Source organism: Scyliorhinus canicula, chromosome 4, assembly GCF_902713615.1.
Source record: "Scyliorhinus canicula chromosome 4, sScyCan1.1, whole genome shotgun sequence".
Lineage (NCBI taxonomy): Eukaryota > Metazoa > Chordata > Chondrichthyes > Carcharhiniformes > Scyliorhinidae > Scyliorhinus > Scyliorhinus canicula.
The window spans coordinates 117,618,701-117,631,522 of NC_052149.1; the positions used below are offsets into that span (position 1 = coordinate 117,618,701).

At 48.3% G+C, this 12,822-nt stretch overlaps 1 protein-coding gene across 19 annotated transcripts in view; it reads right to left on the reverse strand.

The window, feature by feature from the left end:
* Window positions 1–224: 224 nt before the first annotated feature.
* rasal2 (RAS protein activator like 2) overlaps window positions 225–12,822 on the reverse strand; it is a 551,722-nt gene continuing 539,124 nt past the window's right edge. For 16 of the 19 annotated variants that reach the window (XM_038795091.1, XM_038795089.1, XM_038795092.1 and 13 more), the window contains 2 exons: window positions 3,690–3,720; window positions 225–1,619 (listed from right to left, as the gene is read on the reverse strand). In XM_038795091.1, coding sequence (XP_038651019.1) covers window positions 1,414–1,619; window positions 3,690–3,720 — 237 coding nt within the window. In that variant the 3' untranslated portion in view covers window positions 225–1,413. The remainder of the gene's footprint in view (window positions 1,620–3,689; window positions 3,721–12,822) is intronic. The other 3 variants (XM_038795085.1, XM_038795088.1, XM_038795087.1) reach the window with 1 other exon arrangement.

Sequence of the window (12,822 nt, forward strand, 5' to 3'; positions counted from 1 at the left end):
CGGATCCCGTGGTGCCAGGTTCAAGCCGGGATCGGCAGCTGGAGCGGCGTTGACACTTAGCCGCCCGATGGGAGAATCGTGCCCATGGTCTTTTGATCAGAACAAAAATAGTTTTTGATCTTATTCAGCGTGCTCTATGTTCACCCGTGTTCAAATCCCCTCATTCCTTGCTGACTCATATGACAGAAGCAGAGATACTCAAAAGAATAAAAATGTCTCTGATGTTGTTTTTGCACAATATTTTATTTTCTTTGTCCCATTCCAACAGTTCTCGTCAAAAGTGAGTCAATGGTTTGGGATTAATCCCACAATCTTCACACCTTCAATAAACAAAAGCAACAGCGGAAACCGCTGGAAATCTGAATGCAGATTCAGGGAGGGGAAGGGCAACATTTCAGCTTTAACATTCCTACAAAACAGCTCCAGTAGACATTCGAATTGGTTAGTTAGGTACGAATTTGGCAAAATGTTATTCTAATAAAGTTATAAGATGCTTTGAGTTAAAACAGTTAGGGAGATTCATGCAGGAAATGAATGGGTTTAAGAAAGAAATGCGTGCTTGGACGTTCGTGCTCTGCATTACTACTGTTCCCTTAGTCCAGTATGGCAGCATCATCATTTTTCAACATTCACTTGCTTTTTCCAGGAAACCACCTTTTGTCCAGCCATAGAAACTGCTCATCTCTCTCTCTCTCTCTCTCACACACACACACATTCACTCAAGGCAGCTTCTTACTATGTACAGTAAACTCGTTTGGTAAAATAACAATTTTTTGAAACATTTCCTCAATGGTCATATTGACGAATATTGTTCAACTTCATAAAAATGATAGTTAAAAACAGAATCATTTCTAAGATATTATGATTTATAGCTTGTTTTGTTCATGTCAGATTCTGCAGCCACATAAAATCTCACTCACAAAATTGGGAACTTATTTAATACAGGATGTTTCACCGTGAAATTAACCAACCTGCAATACAACAATCCAAGTCCCAGTCTCTTTACATTCTCCTACTATTTATACTGTCTACTTCCATTCTATGTGCTTCGCATAGATATATACACCCTCTAGCCAGAGAATTTAAACTCTAAATTAAACACTTGAAAATTCCACTTCTTGTAAAATAATTGTTTCATTTTCTACTCTTTCTTTTACAAGATCTTCCAGAGCAGAAACTCTAACAGGTATAATTAAAAAAAAGTTACTTTAAATTCTACAAGTAATTATTTACCCCAATACAATCTTACAGTTAATTTCTGTACAGGTTCATACAGTTCTCCACAGTGGAGTAAGACTTTTGAAGAGTGCACAATGATGATATTGTCCCGTGAATAATCTCTCATGATCTGAAGCATGAAAAACAGTCCTAGCAGCACCTGCAATCAACTCCTTAAGAGTGAATTCAGAAAGCTCAGTCCATGTGCGTCTGGTCAGAAACATCTGGATTCCCACTCAACAGCTGCTGTTCTTGAACTCCCCGTTCTCCGTTATTGACAGTTTGGTGGGGTTGGTGGGAGAGATCCCGTTCCGAGTTTGCATGCTGTAACGTTCCTTGACCTGCGTTAGAGCATTCATCAGCCGAGAGTTGGCAGAGTCCAAGGAGATGATTCGTTTTTCCTGAGAGGAAAGCAAAGCGAGTCAGGTATGGGTTGTTGAGGGATGAGGATAAATTTCTCTTGCCAACGGTGTGGGTAGATGGTTTTTAATAATACGAAAATAAAAAAAAATAGCCAAACCATTTTTTGAAATTATCAGCAGGGCGAGGACACAACACACTGAGAAAGGAGGAGGGAAGCGGCCAAAGCTGGAGTCTAACAAAGGCCTGAAAAAATCCTCTGGTCCAACTCCATCCCAACTGTGGACTGTTGCAATGGATCAAGGGTTTTTTTTTGCACTTAAGGTTCATTTGTACCAGCAGAAGCACAGCAGACTCCAGTGTGAACACAATCTAATGTACTTTATTCCCTTACCAACAGAAAGCTCATTTCGAACAATCGTCCTTCATAATATGCTATCTTTGCAAAACTTCCAAAGCAAAGGTGTTTTATTGCACTCCAAGTTCATGTAGCCGCATTAACACTGCATTTTATTTGCATAACAGCAATTGGAAAACAATATTTTTGCTATTGGGTAAAAGAGGTAAAGGTTGCAGCTTTTCAAATGCACTCCTGATATGGTGAGGGTGTGAAGGTTATACTAATGCAGAAAAAGGACACAATTGGCAATGAGAAGAATGAAGCAACAGTTATCAAGGACCAAAGGAGATTCTCTTTCTCACGAGTGGAAAAGAAGACCCCTCCATATATAATGAAGTGCTGCTGGCTCAGTATTCCTTTTGTGTGATGTATTCAGCTTTCTTTTATTAGACTAGAAAAGAACAATCGTTGATAGTTGGACCAGACCACACTGCCTTCTAAGCACATCATACAAACTGCATCGAAAAACTTTTGCAAAGGATAGCTTTCAAAAGCTGATTAGTTCACAAAAAAATTATAATAAAAATATGCATCTGGCCAGAAATTAATTTTATTTTAAGTTAAATTGTCATTATTCATCTCCATGATACTGTATACAGTCAGAGTTAGCAGGTTATCGCATGGCAGGGAACGTCACACCTAACTAGAACCAGCAGGTGGCACTAGATAGTTATTAGGAACAGGAACTCTGGCTGATTTTACCTTCCAAACTAACAGTTCTGAGGCAGAACATGGTACATTTACTGTCACCATGGCTGCGATCAGTTGGCTCAACGCAAACTTGGGTTGAACCTAAAGGCTTCCAGTGATGAGCCTTTGCAAGAGTAACAAAACAGTAGGGCTATGATAAGTTAGTGTATCATCAATTTCATACAGAAGAAACTAAATGCAGGCAGAAGTTAATTCAATTGCAAACAATTAGAATCTTGAACCTGGAACTGAAATTTGATGCTTTACTAAATCCATGGAGAGTTTGAATTTTTCCCATGAAAAGCGGGATTCACTAATAGGTAGAGTGGACAAATACATTGTATGATGCGGAACTGAGTTGTACAGGCCAGGAGGGTCCTGGATTTGATGCTCTATGGTGAGTTCCCTCTTCTAACCTATTGCCTCCATTTCTCATGGCTATCCAGGGGCTCAATTGGAAAGTATTTGTGTGCATATCGGCTGAAGGTAGAATTCGACTTGGATGTCATGTCCTCCCAAGACTGAACTGAACGCTGCCACCCAATGAACTACACTTGTATGACAAATGACCACGTGGTTGGAGGTGTTGCCAAAACCCGGGAAATGTCATTGCAACACGAGCCACTGCATTCTGAAGATAGAGAGAGACGAAGAGGAAACTGGCAGAAGTGAAAGGAAAAGTAGTGCATTTCTTTTCAAATTTGTTGTGGGTTTAAAGGAGCTCTAAGATCTTCCCTTTCAGTAATATAGTTTCACAGAGTGGTGCAATGCTTAGTGCTTGTATTCTAACTAGCCACTCATGCAGTGTGCTTAATTTTGCAGCTTTGAAATTTCACTGTTTTGTTCATTGTTTATTTTAAAGGGTGATGTTGATGTTTGCAGTGGGGTAAAAAGAAAGGAATTATGCAGTTAGAACGTGCAACAACAAGCCCACACAATGCTAGCTAGAAAGAAGGGGAGGGACCAGTGGCTTTTTCTCATCTCTATGAACTGCTTTGCTAGGAAACAGAATCTTACTTGCCTGTTATGCTCATCCCATCCTCACAATTGACCTGTAACCAATACAGTGAACATGTCACGGGCAATATTCGGCAACCTCAGCTACTTTCTGAAGAGACAGTGTTTCTTTTGTGATAAGTACAAAATTGAGGGAAAAAGCACATCTTCATGCAATATTACATAAATGGCTACCCCCAGAAAAATGGTGGCCAAAAGTCATGTCATTGTAGTTATTATATATTCCAAATATTAAAACATAATGGATGTGCGAGGATCTTCATGTTGACTATGTGACCTCCCAGTCAGAGGTCCTGGAGGCTCACATAAAGAGCTTCGCCAGTTCTCAGTTGGGCCACTAGGGAAAAATGGATTATTGAGGGTTGGGGATGAGAGGAAAGGAGGAAATGGGAAGGAAGAGCAATGGCGAAGAGACTGAGAGAAAGTAAATTAGAGGGAGGAGAAGAGAAAAAGAGAGAAATCCAAGAGAGGATAAAATGAGAAATCAGAGGAAGCAGGAAATGTAGTAGGATCAACATTTTAGAGAATCCAGAAACGTCTGTGTAAGAAATCAGGTTAAAGTTTTAAAAAGGAGAGAAGAAAACATCAGAAATAAATAAATTATTCATGGATGAGCACTGAAATTTCCACAGCCCAGAGCTGCTGTGCCAATGGGTAAAATCTTCTTCCCCTCCCCACCTCCTATCATTGTATTCAACTATTGATTGATATTTTAGCACATAGATCTGAAATGTCTAACCTTCAGAGACTGATCTAATACCTCTGATTAGTTAATCTGCACCGTGAACTGTCAATAAAATAATCTTGTAAAAGGACATTCAATCTAACTTGGCATTTTCCCTATTGTCTACGTTTTCTGCAGTCCATTTGAGGTTCTATGTTCCTGGGCTGCAGATTTTTGGTTGTTCCTGTCACAACAATGAAGAATTGAGGTAGTTCAAAAAGGAAAAAATCAAAAAAAGGAAAATGAAGACCAAGTTCCAAAAATGTCACCGAAAACTGAAGATGAAGACACAAGCCTGAAATAACATTGGATGGTCATTAGAGAAATTAGGCTTTTATGAAACACAACATTTCAGCAGTAATAGAACAATTGAGAAAACAGATTTTTGTTATTTTCCTTAGGATAACCCAAGTCATAGGATCTAAAAACTAAAACCAGAACTTCCGCAGACTGCAAAGGGTGAGCATAAATATGTAAGGGAGACCAGACTGCTGTGAATAAGTTTACTTTTTTCCCCCTCATTTCCCTGAGAAAGATTGCATGATATCTTTATTCATGCTGTCTGATAACTGCTGTCAAAGGTTCAGAAGGAGCTTATTATGGATTCGGTACAGTTCTTCAAAGGACAGCTGGATGAGCCCCTAAGAAACAAGGGGCGGGATTCTCCGACCCCCAGGCGAGTCGGAGAATCGCCGGTGGGCGGCATGAATCCCACTCCCGCTGGCTGGTGAATTCTCCGGCGCCGGAGATTTGGTGGGGACGGGAATCGCGATTCGCCTGTCGGTGGACTCTCTCTCCCCCCCCCACCGCGATGGGCCGAAGTCCCGCCTGTTCCATGTAGGTCCCGCCGGCGTAAATTGGAGTTTGTCCCTTACTAGCAGGACCTGGTGGCGCGGGCAGGCTCCGGGGTCCTCGGGGGGGGGGGGGGGGGGGGGGGGCGGTCTGGCCCCAGGGGGTGCCCCCACGGTGGCCTGGCCCGTGATTGGGGCCCACTGATCCGCGGGCGGGCCTGTGCCTGTGCACTCTATTCCTACGTGCCGTCCGTCTAAGCCTCCGCAATGGCCGGCGCGTGGGTAAACCCCCCCCCCCCCCGCGCATGCGCGGGGATGACGTCAGCAGCCGCTGCGCTCCCGCGCATGCGCGGGCCCACGCTGGACAGCGGAGTCCCTTCGGCCCCGGCGCCAAAGGCCTTCCACGCCGGCCGGCGGGGCGCAAACCACTCCGGCGCCAGCCTAGCCCCTGAAGGTGCGGAGGATTCCGCACCTTTGGGGAAGCCCGACACCGGAGTGGTTCCCACCACTGCGCCGTTTCTGCCCGCCCCGCCGATTCCCAGAGAATCCCACCCAAGAACATCTCTTCTCTAGCTGCAGGAGTAGATGGGTGCAGAGGTATCTGTAATGTCTGATATCAGCTGCCAGGTGTGGAGCGTTCCTGGTTGCCTTTTAGGATTGGAAAAAAAATCTCAGTTATTTCCTAAATTAGCCTTAGTTATTTTGCTTTTTAGGAGTGGGACTTGGCAGTTGCACCATGTCTGGGTAAAAATGTTGAATTAATCACTGTGTCTTCCCTTTTCCTTCTTGTTCTACATTCAGTTAAATGTTTAAACCTATTATGTTGTTTCCTTTTGAAACACACAAGCTCTTACTTTAATTTTTCAAGGATTTATTTAACTTTGTGGAAGACCTCGGTTGCACTTCAAGAGATAACCAGTAGGTAGCATTTATGTTTCTTGAACCACAGCATGTACACTATATCAATTTAGGAATCTGAGTCCACAGGAATTACACTGGAATATAATAAAACTTGTCTCAGATGCAAATTTAGCTATTACATCTGGGAAAATACTGAGAGGACAGAAGCCAGTGCCTTTGGTCCTCAGCACACACTCCATTGCTGAGCCGACTCCATCCCTCTTTCATTTGGAGCCTGAACCAAATAGTCCACAGTCTTGGTATCATTCCCATGGTAAGCTTTTTAGGACAATGCTTTGTATGGGCCAGAAGAGAGGTGTTGGGGGTGGTGTCACACATCCACTAATGTCTGCTTGAGAGGATGAACAATCGTTAGAAGGATATAAATGCAAAATGCTGCAGATGCTGGAAATCTGAAACAAAGACTGAAACTGATGGAAAAATTCAGCAGGTCTGTCAGCATCTGTGGAGAAAGAATTAGAGACAATGTTCTGATTTTGTATGATTCCAGAGATAGAGGGAGAAATATGATGAATAATATACTGTATAAGAGGAGGTGGAGCAGAGTAGAGGGTGGGAGCTAGGAGAGATTGTAACAAAGATGCATAGTTCGCGAGACAGATGAAGTTTTAATGACAGTGTGAAGTACTTTAGAATGTGCTGGGAGACGTCCGGTGGCGGCTACGAAGGAGTAGGTCACACATTTGTTGGATCCCGCTCGGGTCGGAACTTTGGATCTTTTCCCCCAATTTTTTGTTGGATCTGAAGTGGAAAATTGATGTTGGATGCAACTGTGAAGAGGAATCCTACATCAGTGCATGGAGAGGTGGACCAGGAGTGCTAGCAAAGGATGAAATAGGCGAACGGAGAAGGGTTGGGCTGAGGCTGCAGCGGGAGAAATCATGGCGGACGACCGGAGTTCTGGTTCGACAACCCAGCGGCCGATGGAGTAGTTGATGCAGTTTATACAGGAGGGCTTCACCAAGCAGAAACAGGAATGCTTGGACCTGATTAAGGAATCGATTGCGCAGCTGGAACTTAGACTGGATGCTCAAGATTGGGAGATCTAGAAAGTGGAGAAGGCACTGACTGAGCAGGAGGAGCACCAAGCTACAGTGGAGTTGAGGTGGGGATGCTGAGAGACCAACAGATAAGGCTCCAGGAGGTGGAGGACCTAGAGAACAGGTCTCGCCGGCAGAACCTGAGAATTGTGGGTCTCCCGGAGGGATCCGAAGGAATGGATGCAGGGGCATACATAGTGGGTATGTTCGAGAAGCTACTAAGTCAGTTACAGAGAAGCTACTGGTGGAGGGGACGTTTACCCAACCCTTGGAGGTGGACAGGGCGCACAGAGCGCTAGCGAGGAAGCCGCGTGTAGGTGACCCCCCCCCCCCCCCCCCCCCCCCCCCGAGAGCAATGGTGGTGAGATTCCACAGATACCTGGACAAGGAGTGCATTCTACGGTGGGCCAGGCAGACACGGAGCTGTAAATGGGAGAACAGCGTCCTGTGTACATATAAGGATCTGAGCGCGGACATGGCCAGGAGAAGAGCAGGGTTCAACCAGATAAAATCAACCCTTTTGAAGAAGGTAAAGTTTGGACTGCTGTATCCAGCCCGTCTTTGGGTCACTCACGAAGAGCAGCATTTCTGCTTCGAGTCACCCGAGGAAGTGATGGACTTCACAAGAAGGAAAGGGCTGGTAGCGGACTGAGGAGTTTGGACTAAAATTTGCTGCTGAGGTCATGGGCAGAATTTGCCCGGGGCCAGCGTCAATCCCGCCCTTGCCGTGTCCCGAATTCCCCGCCTCCCGAGAATCGGCAGGGGGGGGAATCGCGCCACGCCGGTCCCCCCGTGGCGATTCTCAGGCCCGTGATGGGCCGAAGTCCCGCCGCTGACAGGCCTTTCCCTCTGGTGCCGGCGGGATTGGCGGCGCGGGGGGGCTCCGGGGTCCTGCGGGGGGAGGGGGATGCGGGGCGATCTGACCCCGGGGGGTGCCCCCACGGTGGCCTCGCCCGCGATCGGGGCCCACCGAGCGGCGGTCGGGCCTGTGCTGTGGGTGCACTCTTTTTCTTCCGCCCCGCCATGGCCTTCACCATGGCGGGGGCAGAAGAGACCCCCTCCCCTGCGCATGCGCCGGTATGACATCAGCAGCCGCTGACGCACTGGTGCATGCGTGGACTTCCGCCGGCCAGCGAAGGCCTTTAGGCCCCGGTTGGCGGGGCGCCAAAGGCCGTTCGCACCAGTCGGCGGAGCGGCAACCACTCCTAGCCCCTCAATGTGAGTGCTTGGCCCCTAAAGGTGTCCGCACCTTTGGGGAGGCCCGACTCCGGAGTGGTTGACGCCACTCCAATACGCCGGGAACCCCCGCCCCGCCGGGTAGGGGAGAGTTTTTTCGACGTTACTTGTAATGACATCAGTATTGAGTTGGGGTCTGCGGAGGAGCTGTGTGAGTTAAAATTTGCCTTTTTGATTTTCTTTGTGTTTCTTTTGGGCAATTTGGTTGGGATTGTTTACGTTTGCATATGTGTGGGTCCGAGCGAGGGGGGGCGGGGAACAAGAGGTGGGAAAATGTCTGGCACCATGGGTGGGGGCCACCAAGCTAGCTGGGCGGGCTAGCTCACTGAAGCGCAGTGGGGGATGAGCAGATGGTATGCTTGTTGGAGGGGGCTGTGTGTTTGGTGCTGTTTCTGGGGCGAGTGGAGGGGGGAAATGTTCTGATGTTGGGGGAGGGACAACAGGGAGGTCAGGGACGGAGGCTGCCGGGGGGCGGGCCTGCGGATGCTGGAGGCTGGCCCAAGAAAGATGATGGCTGATCGGCGGAGTGGGGTGGGGGCGAGAAGCCCCCCAACCAGGCCGATCATATGGAACATAAGAGGGCCAAATGGGCCGGTTAAGAAGGCACGCGTGTTCGCGCATTTGAGGGGCTGAAGGCGGAAGTGGCAATGTTGCAGGAGACGCACCAAGTAACTGACCAGGTAAGGCTAAGGAAGGGATGGGTTGGACAGGTTTTCCACTCGGGGCTGGACTCTAAGACTAGAGGGGTCGCAATCCTGATTCATAAGCGAGTGTCATTCGAGGCAGGAAGAATAGTTGCGGATGTGGGGGGGGGGTTACATATTGGTCAGTGGAAAGCTGCAGGGGCGGCCGGTGGCACTCGTGAATGTGTATGCGCCGAATTGGGATGATGTGGAGTTCATAAGGAGGATGTTGGGGAAGATCCCAGACCTGGATTTGCATAAGCTGGTCATTGGGGGGGGGGGAGGACTTCAACACAGGCACTCACCCAGGGCTAGACCGGTCTAGCTCAAGGTTGGGCAGGGTGCCGGCAATGGCAATGGAGCTAAAGGGGTTTATGGAGCAGATGGGAGGGGGGATGGATCCATGGAGATTTGGGCGGCCAAAAGTGAAGGAGTTTTCCTTCTACTCACACGTGCATGAAGTGTAGTCCCAGTTTGACTTTTTTATCCTGAATAGGGCTTCACTGACGGGGGTAGTGGACACTGATTACTCAGCGATCACGATCTCGGATCATGCCCCGCACTGGGTTGACCTACAGGTAAGTAAGGAGAGTAGCCAGCTCCCGCACTGGAGGCTCGACGTGGGACTTTTAGCTAATGAGGAGGTGTGTGGGCGGCTGACGAAATGTATCCAGAACTACCTGGAAGTCAACAACATGGGGGCAGTTTCGGCTGCAGTGGTCTGGGAGGCGCTGAAGGCGGTGGTTGAGGGGAGCTGATCTCGATATGGGCCCACAGGGAGAAGGCAGACAGAGCAGAGACGGACCGACTGATAAAGAACATACTACAGGTCGACAGGAGGTATGCGGATACCCCGGAGGCAGGCCTTCTAAGGGAACGACGGAGGCTACAGGCGAGTTTGGCTTGTTGACTACAGGGAAAGCGGTGGAGCAGCTGAGGAAGGCGAGGGGGGCGATCTATGAATATGGAGAGAAGGCCAGTAGAATGCTTGCGCAGCAGCTTAGAAAGCAGGAGGCGGCCAGGGAGATCGGGAATGTAAGGGACAGAGATGGGAACCTGGTCGGAGATTCAGCTGGGGTCAATAAGGCGTTCGTGGAATTCTATAGCAGGCTGTATGAGTCGGAACCCCTGACGGGGCCGGAGGGGATGACGCAATTCTTAGGGAGGTTGAAGTTCCTGAAGGTTGACGAAGAGTTGGTAGAAAGGCTGGGAGCCCCGATCGGGTTGGAAGAGATAGCAGAAGGGCTGAAGGCCATGCAGTCAGGACCAGACGGGTACCCCGTGGAGTTTTACAAAAGTTCTCTGGGATACTGGGGTCAATGTTGATGAGGACATTTAATGAGGCAAGGGAAAGAGGGGGGCTTCCCCCGATGTTGTCACAGGCCACTATCTCATTGATCCTGAAGCGGGATAAGGACCTGGAGCTATGCGGGACCTTCAGACCGATCGCCCTATTAAATGTAGAAGCCAAATTGTTGGCTAAGATCTTGTACTCAAGGATTGAAGACTGCGTTCAGGACATGATTGGGGAGGACCAGACGGGATTTGTTAAAGGGATGCAGTTGGCGGCCACGTAAGAAGGTTGTTGAATTAAATTATGATGCCCCCAGAGGGTAGGGATGTAGAGCTAGTGGTTCCAATGGACGCAGAGAAGGCATTTGACCGGGTGGAATGGGATTATCTGTGGGAGGTACTGGGTCGGTTTGGATTTGGGAGAGGCTTCATTGACTGGGTCAAGCTGCTGTATCAGGTGCCTGTGGCAAGTGTTCGGACGAACAGGCTGACATCGGCTATTTTAGGCTGCACCAGGGGACGAGGCAGGGATGCCCCCTCTCCCCACTGTTGTTCGCAGTGGCCATAGAACTGCTGGCAATTGCGTTGAGAGCCTCAAAGGGCTGGTCCGGGGAGGGATAGAACACAGAGTCTCGCTATACGCGGACGATCTGCTCTTATATGTGTCGGACCCATTGGAAGGGATGGAAAAAAATATGGGGATTCTGAGGGATTTTGGCCGGTTTTTGGGTTGCAAATTGAACATGGGGAAAAGTGAGATGTTCGCAATCCAGTCAAGGGGGCAGGAGAGGTGATTGGGGGAGCTGCCGTTTAGGGTGGTAGGGCGACTCAGGCATCCAGGTGGCGCGGGAATGGGAACGGCTGCACAAGCTAAATCTGGCCCGACTAGTAGACCAAATGAAGGAGGATTGTCGAAGGTGGGACATGCTCCTGCTGTCACTGGCTGGGAGGGTACAGACAGTGAAAATGACGGTTCTCCTGAGATTCCTGTTTGTTTTTCAGTGCTTCCCCATCTTTATTCCTCAATCCTTTTTTAAATGGGTCAACAAGGTGATCTCGGGCTTTAAATGGGCGGGTAAGACCCCGTGGGTAACAAAGGGGATGCTGGAGTGCAGCCGGGGGTGTGCGGGCTGGCACTCCCGAACTTTAGTCATTATTACTGGGCAGCGAATATAGCCATGATTGGGTGTTTTGGGGGGGGGGGGGGGGGTTGTAGATTTGGGAACGAGTAGAGGCGGCATCATGTAAGGGCACTAGTTTGGGGGAGTTGGTAATGGCGCTTCTGCCGTTTCCGCCGACGCACTACTCCACCAGCCCCATGGTGGTCGCGGCTCTGATTGTCTGGGGGCAGTGGAGGAGACATGTGGGAGCATCGGTCTGGTCCCCAATTTGCAATAATCACTGGTTTGCCCCGGGGAGGTTCGAAGGAGGGTTCCAGAGATGGCAGAAAGCAGGGATCGAGAGGATGGGAGATATGTTTATAGAGGGGAGCTTTCCCTGAGGGAAGTGGAGGAGAAATTTGAACTGATGGGAGGGAACAAATTTAGGTACCTGCAGGTGCGGGATGTCCTGCACAGGCACTAATATTGCATCTTTAACAATGTAAACTATCATAAGACGCTTCACAGCAGCCTTATCAATCAAAATCCAATGTTGAGCGACTTCATATTAGGGCAGATAAAAGATTGGGTTTTAAGGTTAATCTAAAAGAAAGAGAGCTAGAGGTGGAGATGGTTTAAGGAGCAAATTCCAAAGCTGTGGCGCCTGAAGGCATAGCTGTCAATAATTGAGCGGTTAAAATTGGGACATGCAAGAGACAGAATTGAAGCGTGCAGAGATCTCACAGATCCAGTACAGAGACAAGGAAGGACAAGCCATATGGAGGACCAGAACTTCAAAATCAATTGAGGACAATATAGGACAGAAAACATTGAAGTAATAATAATATTCTTTATTGTCACAAGTAGGCTTACATTGCAATGAAGTTACTGTGAAAATCCTCAAGTTGCCACATTCCGGCATTTGTTCTGGTACACAGAGGGAGAATTTAGAATGTCCAAATTACCTAACAGCACGTCTTTCGGGACTAGTGGGAGGAAACCGGAGCACCCGGATGAAACCCACGCAGACACAGGCAGAACGTGCAGACTCCGCACAGACAGTGACCCAGTTGGGAATCGAACCAGAGACCCTGGCGCTGTGAAGCCACAGTGCTACCCACTGTGCTACCGTGATGGGTAAGTGAGATTTGGTGTGTCAGGATACGCACAGCAGAGTTTTGGATGAACTTAAGTTATGGAAGATTGCCTTCAGATTGAGCTGATTTGCTGCTGAAACTCTCATCCATGTCTTTTTTACCTCTAGTCATGGGCACTCCAAAGCTCTCCTGGCTGACCTTCTTCCACTCTCCATAAACTTCAGCTCAATCAAAACTCTGCTACCTGTGTCC